The sequence below is a fragment of the Carassius auratus genome, chromosome 31 (genome assembly GCF_003368295.1).
Source record: "Carassius auratus strain Wakin chromosome 31, ASM336829v1, whole genome shotgun sequence".
In the NCBI taxonomy this organism is placed as follows: domain Eukaryota; kingdom Metazoa; phylum Chordata; class Actinopteri; order Cypriniformes; family Cyprinidae; genus Carassius; species Carassius auratus.
Window position 1 is genome coordinate 27,300,597 of NC_039273.1, and position 24,448 is coordinate 27,325,044.

At 34.5% G+C, this 24,448-nt stretch overlaps 2 protein-coding genes across 9 annotated transcripts; one reads left to right on the plus strand and one right to left on the minus strand.

Moving 5' to 3' along the window:
* Positions 1-4,983: 4,983 nt before the first annotated feature.
* Positions 4,984-20,557, plus strand: LOC113051021 (tumor protein D53 homolog). 8 transcript variants are annotated; one of them, XM_026214607.1, is made up of 10 exons: positions 4,984-5,138; positions 5,861-5,905; positions 6,420-6,443; positions 11,754-11,869; positions 12,434-12,582; positions 15,373-15,474; positions 18,049-18,063; positions 18,680-18,718; positions 19,066-19,126; positions 19,272-20,557. In XM_026214607.1, exons 1-10 carry the CDS (start codon positions 5,120-5,122, stop codon positions 19,386-19,388), a joined length of 687 nt encoding a protein of 228 aa, XP_026070392.1. In that variant the 5' UTR covers positions 4,984-5,119; the 3' UTR covers positions 19,389-20,557. The 8 variants fall into 8 exon arrangements, with proteins under 8 accessions (XP_026070392.1, XP_026070393.1, XP_026070394.1 ...); XM_026214608.1 differs by having other exon boundaries at positions 19,275-20,557; XM_026214609.1 differs by lacking the exon at positions 18,049-18,063.
* Positions 20,558-20,649: 92 nt separating this feature from the next.
* On the minus strand, positions 20,650-23,638 carry LOC113051146 (HD domain-containing protein 2-like). The gene is made up of 4 exons (XM_026214740.1): positions 23,394-23,638; positions 21,698-21,809; positions 21,547-21,615; positions 20,650-20,921 (listed from the first exon to the last, which is right to left on the minus strand). The coding sequence occupies exons 1-4, from the start codon at positions 23,456-23,458 to the stop codon at positions 20,886-20,888; spliced, it is 282 nt and encodes a 93-aa protein (XP_026070525.1). The 5' UTR covers positions 23,459-23,638; the 3' UTR covers positions 20,650-20,885.
* Positions 23,639-24,448: the final 810 nt, after the last annotated feature.

Consider the following 24,448-nt stretch of genomic DNA (forward strand, 5'->3'; position numbering starts at 1 on the left):
TTATAGATTCATATCCACTGTAATCCATTGCCACATGTTGGGTTTATTTCAATCTCAAGCTGTTACAAAAAAAATGAATAATGTAGCATGTTTTATAACCTTGACCATAAGATGTATATTAGGGTACATGCAAAGAAATTTTAACAAATGGCAACCCCTAAAGCTTGTATTGATTGGAGCTATCCATTTAATATTCAAACTAAGGCTGGTCTGGAGAAAAGCCAAGAAAGCACAAGGAAAAGTATTGCAGGAAAGATTGTAAGGTTGTCTAACACTCATTTGGGTAATGCCCTACACAGAATCATCAATGTAATAGCACCTAATTCAACTCTGATTATAAGTGGTCATTTCAAAGTGGTTATCAATTGGATTTTGTAAGACAATCAGTTATGAAGATAAACTCAGGCCGGTAGTGAATGCCACTGTTATTCTCAGGGAGAATTTCGTCACATCTGCTACACACTGCATTATCACTCCAGGGCAGATAACTGAATTATCTGTGCTTATATTAAGGAAGAAACAAAAATCAATCTGAATGTTACCTTGGGCTGTTTTAGACATGCTAACATTATAAACTGAAAGCTTTGACTGCCAATGTGGTGGTGGTGTTTTTTTATTTTTTTTATTTAACTCAAGAGACGGTGCCTTTCACCAGTGGGATTGAACTTTACTCAAAGGAACTTTGTATATTTTGAGAGCACACCTGCTGTGATTGATTTCCAAAGACCTGTAATATTTTATTCCCTAAATATACTGTAGAATGTGTCTGAATCTATTCCACAACACCTTTGTTTAATTTTTTTATATTTTATTTTTAAAATGCACATTGTATTTTTTTTATTATTATTATTGTTACATTTTGCTGCTGCACTTTATTTTCAGATTTAAAGTCAATTCAGGCCTGCAGACAGCAAATATATGTCTTTATCATGTTTCAGTAAGAATTAAAAGAAGCTGCCAACATTTGGTTTCACTTGGCTTTTAATAAGTGGTGTTTGCTAAGTAAAATATCACTATTATAATTGCTCATACTCATGGTTAGTGATCTGGGGGGGGGGGGCTCTAAGTATTAGATTACAGCATGTCTCCCAAGATGCACAATTTGTGCTACAGATGCACTACTATTTAAAAATTAAGGTCAGTAGTTAGTCACTTTTTAAAGTAATTAATAAATGTATTCAACAGGGATGTATTACTTTGATCAAAAGTGACATTTATAAAGACATTTATAATGTTACAAAGGGGGTTTTAATTTCAAATAAATGCAGTCCTCTTGAAATTTCTATTCATCAAAGAATCTTTGGTTTCTAAAAAAAAAAAAAAAAAAAGTATCTTTGTTTCTATAAAATATTAAGCAGCACATTAATAAGAATTGTTTCTTAAAGGGATAGTTCACCCAAAAATAAAAATTTGATGTTCATCTGCTTACCCCCAGGGCATCCAAGATGTAGGAAACGATCAGTCTGTACAAGAAACTGAACAGTATTTATATTGTTTTTTACCTCTGATTCACCACAACTGTCCTGAGCGCGTTCTCGACAGCCAGTGCGTGCTCAGGACAGAGAGTTTGGACTTTGCAGTGAATCAGAAGTAAAAAAAAAACTATGTAAATACTGTTAAGTTTCTTACACAGACCAATCATTTCATGTCTTTACATATCAATGTATCATCACAAGCTGCAGTGTTTAATTTGGTTTTGATTGTGTATGTTTTTTGTACTCTAAACCTGTGCTTCCCATTCACTTCCATTATATGACTGACAAACTGCAACAGTTTGAGTTAAATATCTTCTTTGTGTTCTACTGAAGAAACAAAGTCACCTGCATCCTAGATGCCCTGGGGGCAGATAAACATAAAATTTTCTTTTTTGTGTGAACTATACCTTTAAACACCAAATCAGCATATTATGATTTCTGTAGGATCATGTGACACCAAAGACTGAGAGGACATCTGAGGAATAAACACATTATAAAATTTATTCAAATAGAAAATGTATTCTAAATTGTAATCCTTTCACAATAATAGTGTTTTTACTGCATTTTGGTCAAGTAAATGCAGCCTTGCTGAGCATAGATGTCTTTCAAAAATATCTTATCTTACAATATATCTTATATCTTATCAACCACCATTTTTAAAAGGTTAATCTTCTACCATGCTACAATGATTAATTATAAATATGTTTATTTTGGCTAATACAGTAAAACCAGAAAAACCTGACAAGTTTTCCATGTATAATTTTGTATATCATGAAGTGGAGAGTGTTCTTATGATGTGAGTGAAGTAATGCCTCCATGTATAATACTGTATTTTATGAACTTTTGTAAATGTAACATCTGTCCAGGGACTGCAGGTGGAAATTAGCATTTTTTGCTATAACCTGGCACATGACATCTCTTCTTTTTTAGACTAATGTTTTTTGTGCATTGTCCCTGATTAAATATAAAGAAACTAATTTCTCAACTAACAAAATCTTACTGTAGTTGCAGGCAACTAACTGTGTGACCTACATCTACATATAAAGGAAGTGTGGTGACAGACGTCACTGCTGGACTAAGCGTACTACTGTGATTTGCATGTGCAGCAAGAGAAAATATGCAAGTCTAACCACACATTGGGATAAAATAACTATTGTCTTCTATTTCACATCCAGAGAGCTGTTGTCCATCTCATTATGTGGTCTGGGTGTAGCTGTCCGCTGAACTAGCAGCTGACGCTAGCTAAGTTTGGAAACGTCACCCAAGTGGCAGGCTAGCTTTTATAATGAAATACATGAAAGTACATTTTGATATGTTAATATAATTATGCAGACTTCATGTCATTAATAACTTTTTTTTCTCTGTGGAAAATATATTTTTGTCCATATAATGGATGTCAGTGGGATCCAATATTATTTATGTGCAATTTCAAACCAAAAAGAAAGTCATACAGGTTTGAAACTACATGAAAGTGAGTAAACAGATTGTCTGTTGTGAAGTTTGAATCTACGTCCAGAGATTACAACCTGTGTGTGTCACATGAGTGACGGTTTCCTCAGATTTCCTTCTTTGACCCTCTTTGCTGGTAGTCTCTGATAATGCAAGTTCCAGTCACATCAATTTCCTGCCTGTGTAAGCGCTTTGTTAGGGGTCTGCTGGCCGAAGAGGTGCTTCCTGAGGTCAGCTGACTGACTGACATCCTGTTGACACCATCTACCCTGCTGCTCCATCACTGTAACCAGCAGTAACTCTAATGGCAGTGCAGGCCACGGAAGAATGACAACAAATATCAATCTCTCTCACTTTAATACAATAAAAGTGTGACTCACATTGCTATGTTGTAGTTCTTACTCTTGAAACATGGTAGTGCAAATATTATTAATGCTACCTCATTTATAGTAGCTTCAGAAGTGTATGCTAAATGATTACATGTAAGTCATGAAAGGTATATAAGCTATATGAATATCGCAATGAGCAAAGTCAAATGTGAATGCTTTATCAAAATATCAGAATATGGTTGTAGTGATGATGTTTTGGGGGATGTTTTTGTTTTTTGTGATTGTTAACGCAATGCTTTTTTTCTGGACAAAATTAAAAGTGTTTGAAATGATAGTGATTAATATGTTCGCATACTAAATGTACAGTATTATTGGTGACCAGACTTGATTTAGTTTGACAAGCTTTATTGCTCTTGCGATTTTAGTCAAATGTAATGATGGTGACATAAAATATACAGGATTATATGTTACCATATTAATAAATGCATGCGACAATTAATTATATTAAGTTTTTCAAAAAGACAAGTTTACTTGCAAAACAAAATTATTATGTGGTCATTTTGTACAAATCTGACACCTGGTGGTTAAAAAGGTGAGTTAAATAAACTTAACTCGAGTGATATTTTTGTCTTACCATCTTTATAAATAATACCTAAATACCTATGTTTAGTAAACTCAGTATAAACGTACGCATACATAAACCACCATATAAAAGCCACACAGAAACAAAATGACCTGATTACATTCTAAAACAGATCTGCCTCGCATATGCATAGGTTGGTATCACGCCAAAGATTACCACCCATTTAATTAAACTGTGCCATTATTGTGTGGGATCATCTATTCTCTGTTTGTATATCCACGCTTGGCGTGCTGTTGACTCGTTACAGTTTTAACCCTCCTTATTACAACAATGAAGTTTAATAATTGTCTTAAAGCTCCCATAATCACATCAATAAATATTAGCTTCTGTTACACATCATTAAACGCTTTTACGTACGTAGCTTGCCAAAACCAATACTTCAGCAAATTCTATTCTGTTCTATTCTACAATTTGATATTTTTATATTGAATTATTATTTTATTTACTATATGAAACATCTCTGTTGCGTTCTCAGGCCAGCCTGTCTTTCCGTGTCTCACCATGAGATGGCGCTGTTGACTGCAACGATAATACAACAGACTGTAAACTCGCTGCTCTCAGGTAATAGCGTCACTCATGACATCATCGGTGTGGCGTGCCAAACGTCTTTGTAAACAAATAGAATATCTACGCTGTTAAATTTACCAGGATTTTATTAAGAACTGTGCTTCGTTTATAATTGACCAGTTAAGGCTATAGATTATAAATTAGCCTAGCCTACTATGAAATGTTGCTTTAAAACCTAGAAGGAATTAACATTTTGGAGTCATATTCCCTCTTGATTTTCATTTTAATTCTTAGTTAAACTAAATTGCAATAAAAAGAAGAAAAGAAGAAGAAGAAGAAGAAGAAGAAGAAGAAGAAGAAGAAGAAGAAGAAGAAGAAGAAGAAGAAAGTAAGTTGATAACAGTTTGTCAAACAAGTAAACTGCTTTAGGAATCGGTCAACCGTTGTAGTTTTTAATCGCTTTTATATATTTATAGATAGGTTTATATTGAAATTAAAGACGAATTAAATAGCAATGGGTATAATATGTAGTATAATTTAATTCGAACTAATCAGAACTGTTCCCATTGGTTAGTGGCTTAAGCGGCTCCGGTAATGGGCGGGGTTTGAGAGCAGAGGGCGCCTGTGTGCATCGGTTTCTGTTGAACGGGATATTTCTCTGAACTGAAAGGTGCTGTTCATGTGAACTGGACCAGCATTTACACAGTACTGCAGATATGGAGCCCAGACAACAGGGTGAGCTTACTTTCCAAACACTTTCGTGTCTTATTATTCTGTAAACATACTTGTGCATGTAAATGTTGTTGAATACATCTGCAAATATGGTTTCATTTTCTTGTGTATCCTCAAATAACTTGAGTAAGTTAGACCTTCACTGAAGAGGCAAGTTATTGTATACTGATTTTATTTTTGCATACCAGAAAAATAGATATGATTGATAGAACAGATAATTAGACAGTTAACAGCCTAATATTAATATTTTAATATAAATATTAGGCTACTTAAGTCACATGTACATGTTCCTCTATTCTATTTAATTTAGGCTTCATTCTATTGATGTACATGAGCTTAAATCAGACTTGGGATCAAGTTTTCCAGACAGGAACTATTGTCAAAACACGTAAACAATTGAAGGAATTGGATGCAGCTCCTCCCCCCTCTCTCTCAAGTGCAATGATCTGGACAACCACGTGACCTTCTCATTTTATTTCCACGTGACTGTCCAGAGCAAAATAATTGAAATCTTGTGACCAGATACTGTATGTTCGAGTGGTAGTACCAATGAATTGGCTGTTCCTTAACTAAAGAAAAACAATAAATATATATTTATATGTAGTTATAGTTTAACGTTATTAATACATTTATTTAAATATTTATAAGCAGTAAAGTCAGTGCATATATGTTCCATTTTTATCATACTTAAATGTCTTGTTTGTTTTGCCAACCGTACTTCACAGAGCTGTATTCTAGCGTACTGACTCCTGAAGCAATAGTAGACTGGGGTAAGAGCTTGCTGTGTAATTTGATAAAATTGAATGTGATAAACCCAACCTAGCCATGTAGATCACTCATTTTCTCTCTTGAGCTGATGGGTGCTGAGTTGTGTGTAGCTCTTTGACATAGGTGCTTTAAGATGGAAGATGACAGCCATGTCAGACTTTAGCACATTCAAAACTTGTGGACACTGCTAAACCCAAGAATTGTGACATTAATTGTTTGACAGGCCCTTTTCTTGTGCTTTAAATGCATGCTAAATGATTAACCTAAATGATTTAGGTTTCTTGAATGAGACAACATGGGTTTGATGCGCATGTCTGTGTACATTTTGCTTTTGTATGATATTGCACATCTAATTTCACTTCTGTGCTGTTGAATGCAGCCTGCCTGATAAAGCATGCTCTTGTGAGATTTGGGTAGCCTACTATTTTGTAATCTGTAATCTGTTTGGACATGGTGCACCAGCTCATGAATCAGATCATCTAACGTTCTCCTTATTTAAATTTTGCTGCACAACAGAAGACAGAGAGATTTTCCTTGCAGGTAGGTCTCAGAAACAACCCACTTTGCATGGTCACCATTTGTAATTTCCTGCCAGTCACTAAATACTTGCGTCTCTGTGCAGCAGTCAGCCGGAATTAAATCCAGTCAGATAATCACTAAGAAGAAATCCCTCAGATTACTCCGGCAAAGCCAGAAATTACGCAAAGCTTCACTAAAACCATGCCCTTAAATTATACTGCTTTATTTCAGGCTCCAAATAGATTATGCTTGCATTATTGAAATGGAGTTATACCGTATAGTGAAAAAAGAACTAGGATTTCTTCAATTTGTCACTGAAAACACACACTTTATTAGGACTTTTTGTTCGTTAGTAGTGCTGTCAAACTTAGCCTGATAGCACCAGCATTTCTATTGTTAATTAAAACTAAAACTATTTTAACTTGATGTATTAAAATAAGTAGCACTAAAACTGAAGAAATGAAAGCTAAATAGAATAAAAAAATATTAATAAAAAATATTAAAATATTAATAAAAATGACAAAAGCAAATAAAAAGTTAATGAAACATTAAACTATATATATATATATATATATATATATATATATATATATATATATATATATATGACAAAAGCAAATAAAAAGTTAATGAAACATTAAACTATATATATATATATATATATATATATATATATTAGGGGTGTAACGATACGCGTATTCGTATTGAACCGTTCGGTACGACGCTTTCGGTTCGGTACGCGGTACACATTATGTATACCGAACGGTTCGTTGGAGTAATTAATTATATTTGAAAAAAAAAAAAAAAAGAGAGAGAGAGAAATATAATGATATGCGTTCAACAAGGTAGCCCAATAACCCAAACAACGTAACAGGCAACGCCCCTGACACTCCCGAAGAAGAAAAAAACACCATCTTATATGTTTATGTTAGGCTACTCAGCAGGCGCTCGCTCACTCAGTACACGCTGAAGGCTCGTTGCAAAATAGCCAATGCGTTTAACAGACTAGAAATGAGAAGATCCTCCAATAACCAACAGGTCTGGTGTTTGGGTGCACTTTGGATTCCCTTTAAGCTATAATGGTGATGGCAAGAGAGTGGTGGATAAAAAAACAACGGTATGTCGCATCTGCAACATGACAGGGTACACCAGCGGGATTACAAAAAAAAAAAAAAAAAAAAAAACACCAGCGGGAATATCTGGGATATATGCGTCAGTACTATCTGGGAAAAGACGAAAAAAAGGAGAAACATGCACGCAGCAAACTATCCCTGCAGCATTTAGACACTATAGCTTACAGGGAATCCAACCCAAACACCAGACCTGTTGGTTATTTTAGGATCTTATATTTCTGGTCTGTTAAATGCATTAGACATTTTGCAACGAGCCTTCAGCGCGTGCTGAGTGAGCGAGCGCCTTAGGGGCCGTTCACATATCGTGCCTAAAAACGCATGGAAAACGCTAAGCGCGTCTTTCTCCTGAGGCGTCTGTCTTTGCTAAGCAACAATGACGTGCTCTCTCCATGAGACGCGGAAATTTCAGCGAAGGATAAATGGATTTGCAGCTCTAAAAATCGCTTGCAGTAGCTCTGCTACTAAATTTATTTCAAAATTGCAATCCATATACAACTATGATCAGCTGTTCCTTCATCTTGGCTGAGCTCTCAACGTTGTTACGGGAAAGGATGAAGCTGATTGGTTGGTTCTTGTCACATGACCCGCGGTGCGCTTGCGGCATTCTGAAAAGTTGAGATGTTTTTACATTTTGCTGTATCTAAAACGTATCGAACCGAACCGAACCGTGACATCAGTGTATCGTATCGAACCGAACCGTGAATTTTGTGAACCGTTACACCCCTAATATATATATATATATATATATATATATATATATATATATATATATATATATATATAGTTTAATGTTTCATTAACTTTTTATTTGCTTTTGTCATTTTTATTAATATTTTTATCTTTTTTATTAATATTTTTTTTTATTCTATTTAGCTTTCATTTGCAATTGGTTTATTTATCTTGTTTTATATAATTATTGTTGATTGTTTAAGGTTCAGTGTTTAGATACAAGTGTGAGATTTGTGTGTGTATGTGTGTGTGTGTGTGTGTGTGTGTCATTGAGACTAATACCACTTGCAGAAATGTACAATATAAAAGTTATTTACACAAAATACTGAACCTAATAATTACACAGAGTCCTGTTATTTAGTTTTATTTCCAGGTAACTGGTAACAGGTAACTGAATGCATTAACAGATTAACTATATAAAAAATATGAGTTAGTTGTGATTAATTAGTTTGATTAATTAACAGCACTTTTTTACAGTACATAGATTTACACAAGATTAAAACAGTATATAAAATATATCTCTGGTCTTGGTTTGAATGCCTTTGTCTTTTATTTCAATCAGTGGGTGATAAGAAATAAGGTGTTTTGTTCATCTGATTAAAATAATGCCCCCTCCTCCACATTGAAATCTTTCGCTGAGGACAGTGAAGTGATTCTTTGTGATTCTGTTGTGTGTTCGGGAAGGAAAATGGGGACATTGAGAGAACTGGATGCATAGTCCAGAGAGCTTGAAGAAGCTGAACTGTCGTGTACACTGCCCTGAAGAGACACTAAGTTACTCAGATGACACCCTGATCACCATGAGATGATTCTGACTCGCTCACCCACCCAGACACATGAACATGAGAAAGATGATAAAACTGATCAGTCCATGCATTAATTACAAAAATAGACAACTAACCTTAGAGGAAAATATTGGAAGGCTTATCTACAAAGATTGCATTTTCCTTGTCATTATTTATATCAGTTTCAAAACTAATAGTTTATTTTCTTTCTGAAATGACCATAACATTATCTTTCCAAATGATCTTGGCTTAAATCAATTAATCTTGGTGTTGTTGAATGAACTATTTTAATATTGCACAGCTCTCTTTTCCAGTAATAAACCTTCAACAAAGATTTAGCTCAGTGGTTATTGACAGTAGAAAGGCAATGGAATGGAAAAGATATTATTTTACAGATTTAACATGAAAATGATCCTCTGTACTTCCTCTTATTCACCCTTAAATAGATTTAGAGAATCCGATTCATGGGATAATTGGGAGGATGATGCTAGGCATCAAGAAAGTTGCTAGGCAACCTGAACAGTGAGGCTTAATTGCCTTTATAAAGTCACTTTTCTTCTGAGTTATGCTCAAAGATCCAACCTTCAGTTGTGATCTGTATCAAGAAATCTATTCAGTGAAAAAAAAGTGACGTGACATACAGCAGTGAACACACACACACACACACACACACGGAGCAGTGGGCAGCCATTCATGCTGTAGTGCCCAGGGAGCAGTTGGGGGTTTGGTGCCGTGCTCAAGGGCACCTCAGTCGTGGTATTGCCGGCCCAAGACTCGAACCCACAACATTAGGGCTGGGAGTCAAACTCTCTAACCATTAGGCAGGACTACCCCAATCTATCTAGTTGTTATAAGTACATAAACAATGTTGTCATCTTACAGACCCAGAGGGGTAATCTTCAACCATCATAATGACATTTATATGTCTACACCAAAGCTGAAATAGTTAAAATTTGTTTGTCCAAAGTAAGAATGTCAACAAAATAAAACTGTTAAAAACTAGTTAACTGTCACTCATATTTTTGAACACTGACTTTGTAGTGCACGATCCAAACTTAAATTTGTATTATTCATGAATGAAAACATTTTGTAACATGATATTGATGTACCATTTACATGGTAATGCAATGTCTGATATTAAAATGAGTTTTAAAGGATGAATTTTGCGATTTTAAGTTTTCAGTTGATATATAATTTCTCATGATTTCTAAAATGTGATAGAGAAAAAGGCATCAAAGAAGTCTTGTTTTTTTAACAAAGGTCAAAATTCCAGTTATAATGTAGATCTTTGAAGGTGCACTCTTGTCATAAATTAATCTATTACTTTTCCTACATAATTCTTAACAAAAAACATAAATATAAAAAAAAAAAATATATATATATATATATTTGGGAGTCTTAGACCTTTCCAACGATATTTTGTCAAGATTAGATTAGATTTAATTGTAATATAGTGAAGTAAATGTAGGCGTCCCACAGAGCGGACGGGTGACAGTTAACAGGTTAAGAGGTTAAAACAGTGGTGCCCAAACTCAGTCCTGGAGGGTCGGTGTCCTAAACTCTGCAGGAAACCGGTCCTCCAGGACTGACTTTGGGCACCCCTGAGTTAAATTTGTTTGATATGCTGATTTACTAATTCATCAGATGAATTCACAAACTAATAATAATAATAATGCAAAAATAAATTCACAAATAATAACATATGCTTATATGTGATAAGAAAATCAGAATTGTAACTGTTGGTCCAATTGAGATTACATTTTATATGTGTGTGTGTGTGTGTGTGTGTGTGTGTGTGTGTGTGTGTGTGTGTGTATATATATATATATATATATATATGTGTGTGTGGATATATGAAACATTGATGATGCATCATTTTATAGTGAATTGTGCTATATAACTTTGTATTTATTTGCTCTATTTTATTGCTTATTCAAAATGAAATTTGACCTGAAATTCAAATGGGTTATGTGAAAATAGCAAATATAGTTCAAAATACAAATTAAGAAAACTCTAAATGCAAAACAAATGTTCTGATTCTATCATGTCAGTGTTCTCTAGCAACCAATGCACTCTGCAAAAAGATAGATATGATCTTCTGTACAAGCCGTTGTGTGCTGTGTGGTGTAAATGATGAATCTGAGATCTCATTCCTGAGCACTTTTCTTTGCTTAGACCGCCCAGCTCTGCTCTTCTACCTGCTGATTACATTAGCTGCTAAAAGTGTATCACGCGTTTCATGCCACAGCACTCTAATCAGTTTCTCGTGTAATGACTTACCAGACTTCTGAGATGTGACTCTCGTTTTCCTGTGGACAAAAACAACCTTAACATTTACTCATATTACTGGTGTCATATTAAGTGCATTAGTGCTTCATCATTTGAGCTTTCATTTTCTAGCTATTGTAAGATTTAGTTTTACTTTCACATTTATCATGAGTGTATTTTTGACTCTTCAACATAATGCTTTTATAGCACATTTGAGTTTTTGAGTGAATACATTATAATAGTAACAAGACATTTGCATATTTTAAAAAAAAGTATGTTTTAGCATTATCATTGCATATATGCCATACTTTCATTAGGTTAAACCTTTCCTTTAAGTATATAAATTGTGCTCTTGATTTTTTGAGAATAAAAACTTAACTTCCATTGTTCTGCTATTTTTATACGTTTATTTCCAGGTTCATTGGACAAAGAGCCTTTAAAGGAAGTGGATGAGGACATGGTATCAGAGGTGGATCTCAACAACACTGTCACAGAAGAGGAGCGAGAAGAAATGGAGAATGAACTGACTAAGGTATTTAACCCAGTGTTTTAGTTTTAGACCAGGAAATGGGCTGGATGATCCTTAGTAACTATGTTATTCTGTGAACCTAAAGACTACATCATTTTCTGCAATTTTCTTCTTTGCATGTTGTGACTTACTTTTAAATAGTAACAAAATGTGCCACTGTTCACTTAAGGAGCCATTTCTATCTGTCATGAGAGTTAAACTGACATTTACTATTATACTACTATAAAGCAATATTAAAGCAATTAGTATTGAAATACAATCTAGTCTACTTTACTGTATTTACTGAAATATACTGTGCTGTTGCCACACAAATGGTCTGCATTATCTCAGAACATACACCCATGATTGTAAATCGTATGATCAAATCCTTCCCATTTTTTTCTTTGGTTACTTTATCCTCTGAGATCTTCATGGTCCACTGAGCAAGGCATTAACTGTGAAACAGTTTGCATATGAGACAAAAAGAAAAGAGTGGACACTTCATATTAAAACTGAATTATCTGCTGTTCTGATAACTGTTATTTAAATATAAAAAAATCAGCCCTTAACCTATTTTCCTTCTGTCAGTTAGAAGAAGAAATCACAACTTTAAAACAAGTCCTGGCCTCCAAAGAAAAGCGTCACTTGGAGCTGAAACAGAAACTTGGGATCACACCCCTGTGTGAACTCCGACAGAACTTCTCCAAGAGCTGGTACGACATGCAGACCAGCACTGCGTAAGTAGTCTTTGCTAAACCTTGTGATTAATGTCATATTTCATTCTGGCTTGTGACAACAGATGCATCATGCACATTTTTTAAGAAGACAACAGTGGTGGTCCTTGCTGACTTGGAGATAAGGAAAAATCAAGTACAACAAGTAACTCAAGGTTTAGTTCACAGCCAAATAAATGTTTAGATACTGAATTTTTAGATTTTGGATGTATATACTTGTATTTATATTTATTTATAATATATACATATATATAATATATTATTAATATTTTTATATATATATATATATATATATATATATATATATATATATATATATATATATATATATATATATATGTATGTATTTTATATATTTCTGAAGGTGACCCAGAGTTATTAAAGTTAACTGAAAGTAAAAAAAAATGTTAATTAAAATGAAGCTGAAATAAAATATAAACATTAGATGAACAACTTAAACTAAACGAAAATTAGAAATGTTGCAACTAAAATTACTAACTAGAAACAATAAATTAAAATATATTTAAGAAGGTTTGTTTACAAAACAAATTATATATTTTCTTTTACGAAAGCACATAACAAAATGACTAAAAAGTTAAATTAAAATTCAAACCTGAAAATATAAGAATAAAAGCTAGTTCTAAATATCATTTAAAAAAAAGTATAGTAGCATATTATAAATTATACTAAAATAACACGGTATGACATATTTTTGTTGTATTTTTCGTCTGTAGCACAAACAGTATGATCAATAGTGATTTAACAATATATACCACATCCAATATTTTTGTTTTCTTATTAAAATCCAGTACTTTGCATCAAAAATAACTTTTACATTGACCTGTTGTTTATTAGCCAGCTTCCTTGTTGAAAATGAATTGCAATCTAAATACGCATGTTGAAACAATGGGGTTTCTGTCTGTCTTTGTATATTTATGTTATTGCAATCCCAGTGTGGTCCATTTCTGCTTCAGTTCACATTCACCCAGACAAACACACAACCCATCTGCATGATAATAATGTCACTGTGTCTCTGTGAATTGATCCCAACTACACATCTCTGTTTCTCTTTATACTCTGTTGTAATGCTGTTAAGCATATTAACTATCACTACCCTCAGGATGATCAATACACAGATTACAAGCACAATGAACGGAAACCATTCATACGCAAAGATTATGTGAATTTATGCTAACAGAAGAACATTTATTCATTTAGCAGATGCTTTTACCCAAAGCAACTTAGAAATTACAATAATACAAGAAGGAACAATTAATCAAAAGGAGAAAATGATACATTAATTCTGCTATATCAAATTGAACAATTGCTTGAGCTTGGCAAGTTGGTCATGGTATGAAAGAAGCACCATGAAGATTGTTAAATGTTGCTTTTTTGTTGGATCTGATGGCAATCAGGTTGCATTTGCTGACTGTTATGGATGTTTCCTGCATTAACCTGAGTGTCTCTGAACATACTCTAATCAGATGACTACACTGGTCTCGGGTCAGTCTAGATGTGCTTTCATACAAAGCATGTTATTGTACAGTGTGATTCACCTCATGTACTGTAATTGGGCTGTGAAATGTGCATTTTAGCATGATACAACTTGAAGGACTAGTTCACCCAAAATGAACACACTGTAATGATTTACTCACCATCATGCCAATCCAAACCTTTATGACTTTCTATCATAAAAGATGATTTATACAATGTTCACGCTGCACTTTTCCATATAATAAATGTAAATGGGTGATCAACTCGGAAAATGACAAATAAACAGCATAATATCACCACAGAAGTAATCCAAATGTACTATATACCAGGTTTTCTAAGTCATACCATGGCTTTGTGTAAGGAACACACCAAAGCTTTCTGTAGACCATGGCTGATCAAAATGTGCTGATCAGTATCCAGGTTTGACCACTGCACTGTGTGCAAAATGTTATTAAATAAGGGAGTTTTGTTCTGACAAATGAAGAGTTCTTGGGTCTAGAAGTTTCTGTGACTTCAGTTGACTGGTTTTGAGAACATTTAGGGAAAAGCAAAGAGTAGGAATCATTCTTACAACGTGTAATCATTGTTATTGTTAATTGTTATTTTCTGTAGAGTATTGGTAGCAATTTGTGCATAGTGTTCCCTTTGTAGACTCTTATTGAATTCTCTGTATTGAAGCAGAATTTCTTCCTGTTTTCTACGAGATCACAGAAAAAGTGAAGGGAAGTCAAATTCTTCATGTCTACAATTCTGAAAATTTGGCCTGTAGTTGTTCTAAATTTGTTCTTGTTCTTGTTCTTTAGTCTCCTTCGGGAACTGGCAATTCTTAATTTATATATTTTCAGATCCTAAAGCTTTTATTTAGGCAGAATGCTAGTGAAATGCTGTAAATGCTTTTATCCACAGAAATGTGAATGTACACATCACAAACAGGCTTTGATTTGATAATCGCCTTAATCAATATTGGGTTTTCAGTTTTATTTCAGTTCATTTTGCAGCCACATTATTTAAATGTGTATTATGTTTTATTATTATGTGTAATTGCCACAAAGTACCAGTGATAAGCAGTGGGCACATTGTCAAGTCCAGTATAGACAGCCTTTAGCTGTTGAGGCACAATGCAATGTGAGTGACTACAGTTGTGCTCGGTGTAGACACGCTTTACCTTTTAAAGAAGAAACATTTATGTGTGATAAATATATATTTGTCCGAAATATTTTATTAATGACAACTGTGATAAGAATATCTAAGTGTATACATTTTGTTTTGTTTTTTGTTTTCTTGGTTCTGTTCTGGCAGATACAAAAAGACGTCGGAGACCCTGTCTACGGCAGGACAGCGGACCTCAGCGGCCTTCAGTAACCTGGGCAATGCCATCAGCAGGAAATTCGGGGATATAAGGTAAAATCTCAATCTGCCTGTTTCTGCTGTCCATCATTTTCTTTTCTGTTTCTCTTCTGCAGGGAACTCCCACAAACGCATGGTACATATGCTGTGTTTGTTGCACAGTGAAATGGCAGTGATCTTGAGCCATTTACTTTGGCCAGTCTGTTTGAGTGGCATGTTTGTGTTACATAAGCCTCATTTAAGCAGCTTTCAGTGGGCCAGATTGGGGCATGTCCAGCTGGCATAAAAATAAGAGGTTGTGATGGCATGAAGAATTTACCAGCTCTTCTTCACTGGATCCCAGATGGTTGAGACACTCTGTGACAAGAGATGCTTTCATTTCAGAAGAACAGTAAAAAAGAAGTGTCCACATCTACTGCAGGGTGATAAAGGATTGACTGCTGAAAATTTGTTATTGTTATTATATAATATATATACAATACATACATACTAGGCATGGGCCGAATACCATTTTCAAGGTATAAGTTGAATACCATTTTTATTTTTTGTGGACAGATCCACACTTCAAAAATCGATAAACAACCAGACGTTTTTGTTTTATTGCAGCTTTCTCTGTTTGGGACATGCACAAACTGTGTTGCAATGCAAACATTTTCCAAAAAGTAATTTATGTCTGTAAATAAATAAAGTCTGATATAATAAAGTAAATAAAGTAAAAAAAAGTCTGTAAATTCCCGTTAACCTAAACCAGAGACACTGAAGACAGACGCAAAGAGAAAAATACTGTAACAGGCAGATCACTCACTTTTCAAATGGTTCTTTTCATCTCGTCTCTGTATAATTCAGATTAAAGCAGTGTGCAACAGGTTGTGGCTAGAAGGGATACAGCAAAAACAGGAAGCTAACAATAAATTGAATTTTCTACCTATTAGATTGTATTTTATTAAAGGGATCATATGATGTGATTTCAACTTTTCCTTTCTCTTTGGAGTGTTACCAGCTCTTGGTGCATAATGAAGATCCGTAAAGTTGCAAAGACTAAAGTCTCAAACTGAAGGGGATATTTTTTATAAAAGTTTAGAGTCAACCACGCCGTCCTAAAATGGCTCATTCTAACACCCCCCCACATGTCTATGTCTCAATGTCGATAGATTTGCATAACACCGCCCAAATGTTCACGCAAAGAAAGAAGGCGTAACTTTTATTCCTCGCTGTTGCTGCTGGCGCCATGTTGTGGAGTCACTCGCTGTGTGTTTCCTTGTGAAAGCAAAACTTCTTAGTTTGGCCTTCCAAAAGAGGACACAGCTAGAAATCAGTAGTTAAGTTGTATTTACAATACTGTTCCAGAACAGATCAAACAAATAATCAGAAGTATATAGTCTATTATACGGTGGACTATTTCCTGAGAGTAGACTACAATGCAGGCTGTTCTGACTCACAGACTGTAAGTACGTATACATATATAAAGGATTTGATACTGATGATGCCCAGTAATTTTTGCTGTCCCATAAGCGCTAGCACTAAATCAACCATCCACAAAAAAAGCTGCAGGACAGCCCACATTTCAGCAGACGTTTCAGAAATAAATCAAAGAAAAAATAAACAAATATCACTGTTCCAAATATTCTGTATGTTGCTCAAAAACAAGATATATTGTGCTCAGCGAGGAAAAAAGTGTTTTTTTCCCCAAGTCATTTAAAAATAACACATTTTAGAGCTGTAACAACGATACCGTGAAACTGATATTTTTGCTTAAGGTTATCATACCGTCAAAATCTTATACCGGCCCATGCCTAATACACAAACACATATATATCAATTATAAAATATAAAGAATGATCAAAATCTGTGCATGATGCCCAGGTCTAATTTAGCACTCACTACTGCTTTTGCTTTAGCAAAATAGTGTTGACTTTACTATTATTGGAAATTTATGTAGATCCAACACCTCAGTACCTTATTTTACCTCGGCATGTTTGGCTTTCAGGTACTGTATCCCAGGAGGTATGTGTGTTTTATTGCCAGTGTGTGACACCATCTCTCTGCATGAGTCTGGGAGTTTTCTACCTCATGTTTGCAATGAACATGTTTATCCTTTTATACTTATTGTCTACTAACTATAACAGCATACAGCATGATTACAGTCCATACTGTATATGGAGCTAATGTGAAAAACCAATACTTCAAAAAATGTCAAAATGCTCAAGTTATGATAAATATTGTGTGTGTGTGTGTGTGTGTGTGTGTGTGTGTGTGTGCACGCTGAGTGCTTTGTTCAGCCTGTTGTACCAGACACAAATTGGCTATATATATATATATATATATATATATATATATATATATATATATATATATATATATATATATATATATATATATATATACTTAAAAAGTATTTGGACACTTATATTATAATATTTTATAATATTTTATATTTTATTATATAATATTTTTCCTGTTTCCTCTTTAGGTGTCCACATTTTTTTGTGACCACAATTCTCTAAAATTAAAATAATTTATTAAATGTTAACATTAAATGTTTCATATGGCCAAAATTTTGTTGTATGGCCTATAATAAAAAAATATATATTTACAGTGTTCTTTCCTTATCTCTGATGCACAACAAAGGTCATATTCTCTTGGGTAAGATATTGTGTTCATAGATCCCAGAATAGAGATTAGCAATAGCTGCTTTCTTTTAGCATCTGCATGATACATGAGAACAGTGACGGTGCTGAAACTGAATCTGACTTCAAGACGGGACTCAAGTATTCAAGTATCTGAACAGCTAATATGAATGTCTCCACACAATTTCAATGCGTGTCAGTCTAACATTAATTCCGAGAAGAAGAAAAAACTGTGGAGCCATACATTCATTAGATAATATGAGATCTGAAATGTTTCAATGTTTCAGACTGTGCTGTAGCATTATAAGAAGGTCTTACTTTTGTTTTAATCAGAAATGCGTGTTCAAATCCATATTGAGCCAAAGACACAATCATTTTTCCCACTGTCTCCCACACTGACTACATGCAGTTTAACAGATGACTGGTTTCAGCATGTGTTGCTTTTTTTTTGATAACTATTGATATACTCTTGTCAGATCAGATCAGATCAAACGTTTGGTAGGTGTAGTGAAATGCACTGGTGCAGGCTACACTTACATATGATCTTTTTATGTGTCTTATTTGCAATGTATTTGTTTTTCCATGATAATGATTGAACCTATCTTTTGCTTGGCCATGCTTTCATGGGACAGCTATTCTATACGGCATTCAATGAGCTTGCCTACAATGAGGTAAATGTGTGTGACAGCTTGCTTTGCATGTTTGTTCTACTATTGCATTTAAAAACTTTTTAAAGCATCCAAAAATTGGATGTTCTAGGATACAAACAACACAAAAATGCATGTGATATCATATATCAAATATACATATATAAAATTGACTGTTGGTATGTCAGATTAGAATAAATAGTGGTTTTGTTGCATTTAAAAAAAAAAAAGGTAATCCCTGCATGTACCATCATTATATTAACATTATACTAAAACATCCTGGAGAGATTTTTCAGACTGCAGTTGAATGGACCAGATGAGGTTTAATGATCAGATTAGGTAAATAAAACTAAACTATTTTTATTTTACAGGAACTCGCCTAGTTTCAAGTCCTTTGAGGAGAAAGTCGAAAGCACAGTTTCAAACATTAAGGTAAGCCTTGCATAGAGTAACCTTAGTGGTCAAACAAGCAAACTGTAGCTGTGCTGTTAATTATTGAACAGCTTAACATGGTCATTTTCAGCTTCACTGTCCTGAATGTCAACATACTAATGCCATGAGAGTTTTGTGTTGCTAGCAGTCTAAAGTTGGAGGAACTGGAGGTGCGGGCAGTTTTGAAGAGGTCCTGTCTTCAGCGGCCCAAGCCAGCTCCCAGGACACCCCTAATAACATGACCGAGAACAATGAATGCTAAGGGTTTAAATGGTCTACCAGTGAAACATTGATGACCCTTAATGGTTTGGAGAGCACTGTGAAAAACTTGTTGGTGCATTGTCTGTGCAAAATATTTCTTAACTTTTGCATTGAAGAAAAACATCCAACTGGAGAATGTTTATTCTTTAAGTTCTTTTCAAAATATGTATATTTTTCGAGGAGACTGTCTTTGGATTTAGTCCTGCATTACTTTATTATTTATACTAATTCAATATTGTTTAACTGTAACAAAGCTTGATACATTTCCAAAAATAATGGCTGCATATACAATCCTAAGAGAAGTACTTGAAAGAATGTTTAACAAAATGGATGTTAGACTTTGTTTTTCTGAATGTTAATGCTTTTATTGCTGCATGCCTATAACTTCAGAACATATTTGCTGATAACAGATGCAAACAACTAATTAAAGAAAGTGGATTTACATTTTACTGCAATTTATTAGCTTATCTGATATGCCTGATTTTAAATGTAATGTATTGGAAACCATAATTGTCACTGACCAAAAAATGTATAGCATTATTGTATCCGTTTTTTTTTTGTTTGTTTGTTTTTTCTTGATACATTTGTGTGAAATGTGTTTCAGCTTTACATACTTAACATTGACATTGAAGTCAATTGTTGTTTTAAGGAACAGGATTTTATAGCTGAAATCTTTCTTCAAACTCATTCTCAGTGTTGAGATGCCGTTCATTATTAACGTTAGTCATTAAACGTTTTTTTGCAAAGTCACAGTCCAGACTCATCAGTCATGAAAATAAGGTGAACTGAATTGTAATCAGAAACTATAAAATGAACATTAATTTGACTCTTCCTTAGTCACTAAAACAGTAAAGTGTGGCAAAGTCTCTGCAAAAAAAAATTCACAAGATAGATGCTGCTCAGTTATAAACTTTGAGTTGCTTCTAAAGAATCTTTTTTGTAGTTTCTGCTTTGCTTTCCACTTTCTTAGTGTCAGTCACTGTTGTAAGACAAAATTTCACAGAACCGAATGTGTACACAAACATATTTTAAAAGTTGTTATAATTTTAGAATTAATTGTATTTACATTTCCGTTGCACTTTTCATGCATTTAACAAAGTAATATCAGTTTCAACTGAAAGAAAATGTTGTTTTCTATTAAAGCATCTATTACTGGAATGCAGCAGAAACAGAAAATCAACTTCTGACAGTATTTCCATTTAATTTGAATAGAAAAATATTTATTTTTTTATTTTTTATCAAAACTCCTGCAGAACATTCAAACAAACAAGACACAAATATCAAACAACCACAAACCATGCATGCTTCTGTGCAGTGAAATAAGATTATACTAAAAGAGCTTATCTGGACAAAGTGAACACTCAGATACAAATGTATGGAGGTAGCAGGAACTGAGATCATGGTGTCACTAGTGTGTGAGAGTTTGTGTCCGTGGTTTTCTCTGAATCATTATCTCCTCTGGCAGCGATGTGTCTAGCTCTCTCCTCATTCAGACTCTTCACCAGACCCAACACCTCCGGATGATGGAACCTTTCTATGATCAGAGGAGAAAATACATACAGGCAAAATATAAAGCTATTTCAGTAATTATAAGAATGAAAACTCCAAGTCATTGCAAAATAGAAATAGTTCACCCCAAAATAAAATTTTTAAAACTGTGTTTGTAAGAAACAAATCCATCATTAAACCAGCACTTCTGGCAAAAATCCATAGTAATGCTTCCCAACATTAAAGATAAGTCCATCCCCTGTTGTCGTCTTACGTTCCTTAAAATCCACTGACAGGTTTTGTTAAGAACCATTTTGGACTCTTTTTGCCTGAGGGTGAGTACATTTTCTGCAAATGCTGATATTTGGGTGAACTATTCCTAGGTGTTCAAATTATTTAATTCACAATTCTCTATAGGATTGAACGGCCACTGTTGAGCACTTTGATACAATTTACTTTGCCATGATAACAATGATTCTTCTTATGGATGTATGTATCTCTTCTTAGAATTGCTTATGTAATCAGATCTTGAGCTTGTTGGATATGTGTGTTTGTCAAACCTTCAGTGGAGTTAAAGAACTCCTGCATGCAAAGGGACGTACTCCAATCATTCCGAACCAAAAAAAAGGAACACAAAACTTATACCAGTTGTTTAGTTTTGATCAACTCACCTCCCACAAGTTGTAAATCTCTTTCCGTAAGCCATAATCTAACAGGCCTGTGATGTGAACCATTGCTTCCTGAAGAGAAAGATTCTCAGTGTTTAATTTGTACACAAACTAAATATTTCATTTGTAAAAAATTAGCTTAAAACCATAATACCCTTTCCCTTCTGTGTTTCTCTGCTTTGCTAACATTTTTGCTAACGTCTGCTGGAGCAATATCTCCCACAATACACTCAGCCAGGTCATGAACTAAAGCCAGCTTCATGCATCTGTGAAGAGAAGAGCTGATCAATGTGAATGCATCTCAAGGAACTGCTCCAGTTTGGAGACAAGCTTCTTCTTTTTTTTCTTTACAATAAATGTTTATTAAATAATTTATAAACTTCTACTATTGTAAAGATATTTACACATTTTGTACATTTTATATTGTTCTAGAAAGCTGCGTTCAAGAATTTTAGTATAAGCCCCAATGGGGTTTTAAGACAATTAACTGACCGACTAGACGGCGATTTGATGACTTGCAGTGTACATGAATGGACGACTGGATGTTCATTAATCGAACGAGCAAGCATGAAACTAAATTAACTTCATACGTGTTACAGGGAGGGGTGAAATGCTATTTCATGCATACTGAGTTTTTTACACTGTTTACACTGAGTTGGATTCCCATGCTAAACATGGACAAAGTTTCAAAAATTAAGTTGTACATTTGAAGGAGTATTTCTGTTCCAAAAATACTCCTTCCGGTTTGTCACAAGTTTCGGAAAGTTTTTTTCGAGTATGACTCTGTGTGACGTTAGATGGAGCGGAATTTCCTTATATGGGTCCTGAAGGCACTTCTGCCGGAAGAGCGCGCGCTCCCATATAGCAGAGCAGAGATAGGCTGAGCACAGACAGACAATCACTGATCAGAGCGAGAGCTTCGCGAAATGTCACAAAAGGAGTGTGTTTTTGGTTGCCAGGGCAAGACAACCCTGCACAGATTACCAAAGAAAAAACAGCATTAAGGGACCAGTGGATGGAGTTTATTTTTACAGAGCATCAACGGAGTTGTGCAAGTGTTTGTTCCCTGCATTTTGAAGATGCTTGTTTTAGAAACAAGGCCCAGTTTGACGACGGATTTGCGTATCGTGTATTTCTTAAGGATGATGCAATCCCAACGAAAAAGGGTCATGATCGTGTGTTGGAACCACAGGCGGTGAGTAAAACTGCTTAAAATATCTCTGCCTCCTTGTTAGTGTGTCCGCCTCCCATCGGAGACCCGGGTTCGAGCCCCGCTCGGAGCGAGTCGTTGCTGCTGCTGCTCTCGTTCAGTTACAGCCTCGGGATCTGATTCTGGATCATAAATATACGCTGAATCTGACTGTTAGCCATGGTTTGTTTTGGTTGTTTTTTTCCTCACGGTAATGTCACAGCTTCCACATGCTCTCAACGCAAAAGCCTACTGGCGCTCGTGATTCTTTAGCTCCGCCCACACGTCACGCCTCCAGTCGGTCCTGTTTTTTCGGGGAAAATCGGTACAGACTATCTTTCTCTTATGAATATAATAAAACTAAAGACTTTTTGGAGTTATGAAGAATGCAGTACTACTCTATAGGTACTCAAGATTAACAGGATATTGAGTGAAAACGAGCATTTCACCCCCCCCCCCTCCCTTTAATGAATCTTAATGAATTCGAACAAGTGTGAATGAATCCTAATGAACCGCACAAACGTGGATCTAAATGAACTGAACAAGTGTGAATGAATCCTAATGAGCCACACAACTATGAATTAGTCCAAATGAGCTGCATAAGTGTGAATAATAAGTGTGAACCGCATAAATGAGATCATTTAAGACGCCTCATACAAACCTCTCTTTATTGTCAGAGTCAGTGACGTCCTGTATGGTTAAGGCCATCATAGACATTCTGATCATATGATCAGACACACTCTCAGGCTGTTTGATATTTCTGTACACCCATCCTGTACCTGGTACGCGCTGTTACACAAGCAAGCGTTAATATAGGTTAACCTGCAAATCATTGATATTTTTAATACGAATATCAATCACTTTTAGCTGCCCAACTAGTTTCATGAACTGCAACATGTTGTCCGTTTCCTAACACCAACCAATAGGACACCGTCGTCCGCGACCTGGATGTAAATCACAGCCCCCAGGAGTAAAATTGCCGGGTTTTGTAATGACATGCAACCGCCACTAGATGGTGAGAGAATACAAGCGAGTCGATTGAGTCTTACTACTCAAGTCAACCAAAATCTCTTAGTATCAGAATCAGAATCATCTTTTTTTCGCCAAGTAAGGAATTTGTTGTGTTTTTATTTTTTATTTTTTAGAAAAGCTCTTGGTACATACATGCATACATACTTAACAAGACTTAACAAGAATAATAATGTGTATCAATCTGGAATAGAAAATGTATGTACAGATTTGAGTATTATTTATGCTTTATTGTATATATACGGCTGTATAGAAAATATGCATATGTATTTACATAGTACTTGAGAGAGGCAATGATTAGAGATTGAGAATGAATTACAGGCATGTATTAGGTCTACAGTATTAATATAAAGCAGTACCACAATACTTTTTTTCTTTTGAATAGATTTTTTGATTATTTATTAATAAAATGAAATAAAATGAATTTTATACATTAAATTAACTGGTTCTTGAAAAATACATACATTACATGTACCTTTGCATTTACAGATTTAACATGTAAATACCATGAATTCTCAACCACTAGAATGGTATATTTCAGAGTACCACTATTACCATTTGATACCATCTGTTATGGAATAATACCATAATTTAGCATGGTTCTCACTTCTACTCTAAATGTAAATTTTAAATGTAACTGACAAAAATACAATATTTGTTATAATAGATTGAAATGTACTTCTCAAA

Coding starts and splice junctions, on each gene's coding strand:
- LOC113051021 (XM_026214607.1), top strand. Junction 11,870..12,433: donor TGGAGAATGAACTGACTAAG/GTATTTAACCCA, acceptor TCCTTCTGTCAG/TTAGAAGAAGAAATCACAAC. Junction 19,127..19,271: donor GCACAGTTTCAAACATTAAG/GTAAGCCTTGCA, acceptor TTGTGTTGCTAG/CAGTCTAAAGTTGGAGGAAC.
- LOC113051146 (XM_026214740.1), bottom strand. CDS start 23,458: ATGATCAGAATGTCTATGATGGCCTTAACCATACAGGACGTCACTGAC. Junction 21,616..21,697: donor AGAAACACAGAAGGGAAAGG/GTATTATGGTTT, acceptor CTTTCTCTTCAG/GAAGCAATGGTTCACATCAC. Junction 20,922..21,546: donor AGATTTACAACTTGTGGGAG/GTGAGTTGATCA, acceptor CTCTGATCATAG/AAAGGTTCCATCATCCGGAG.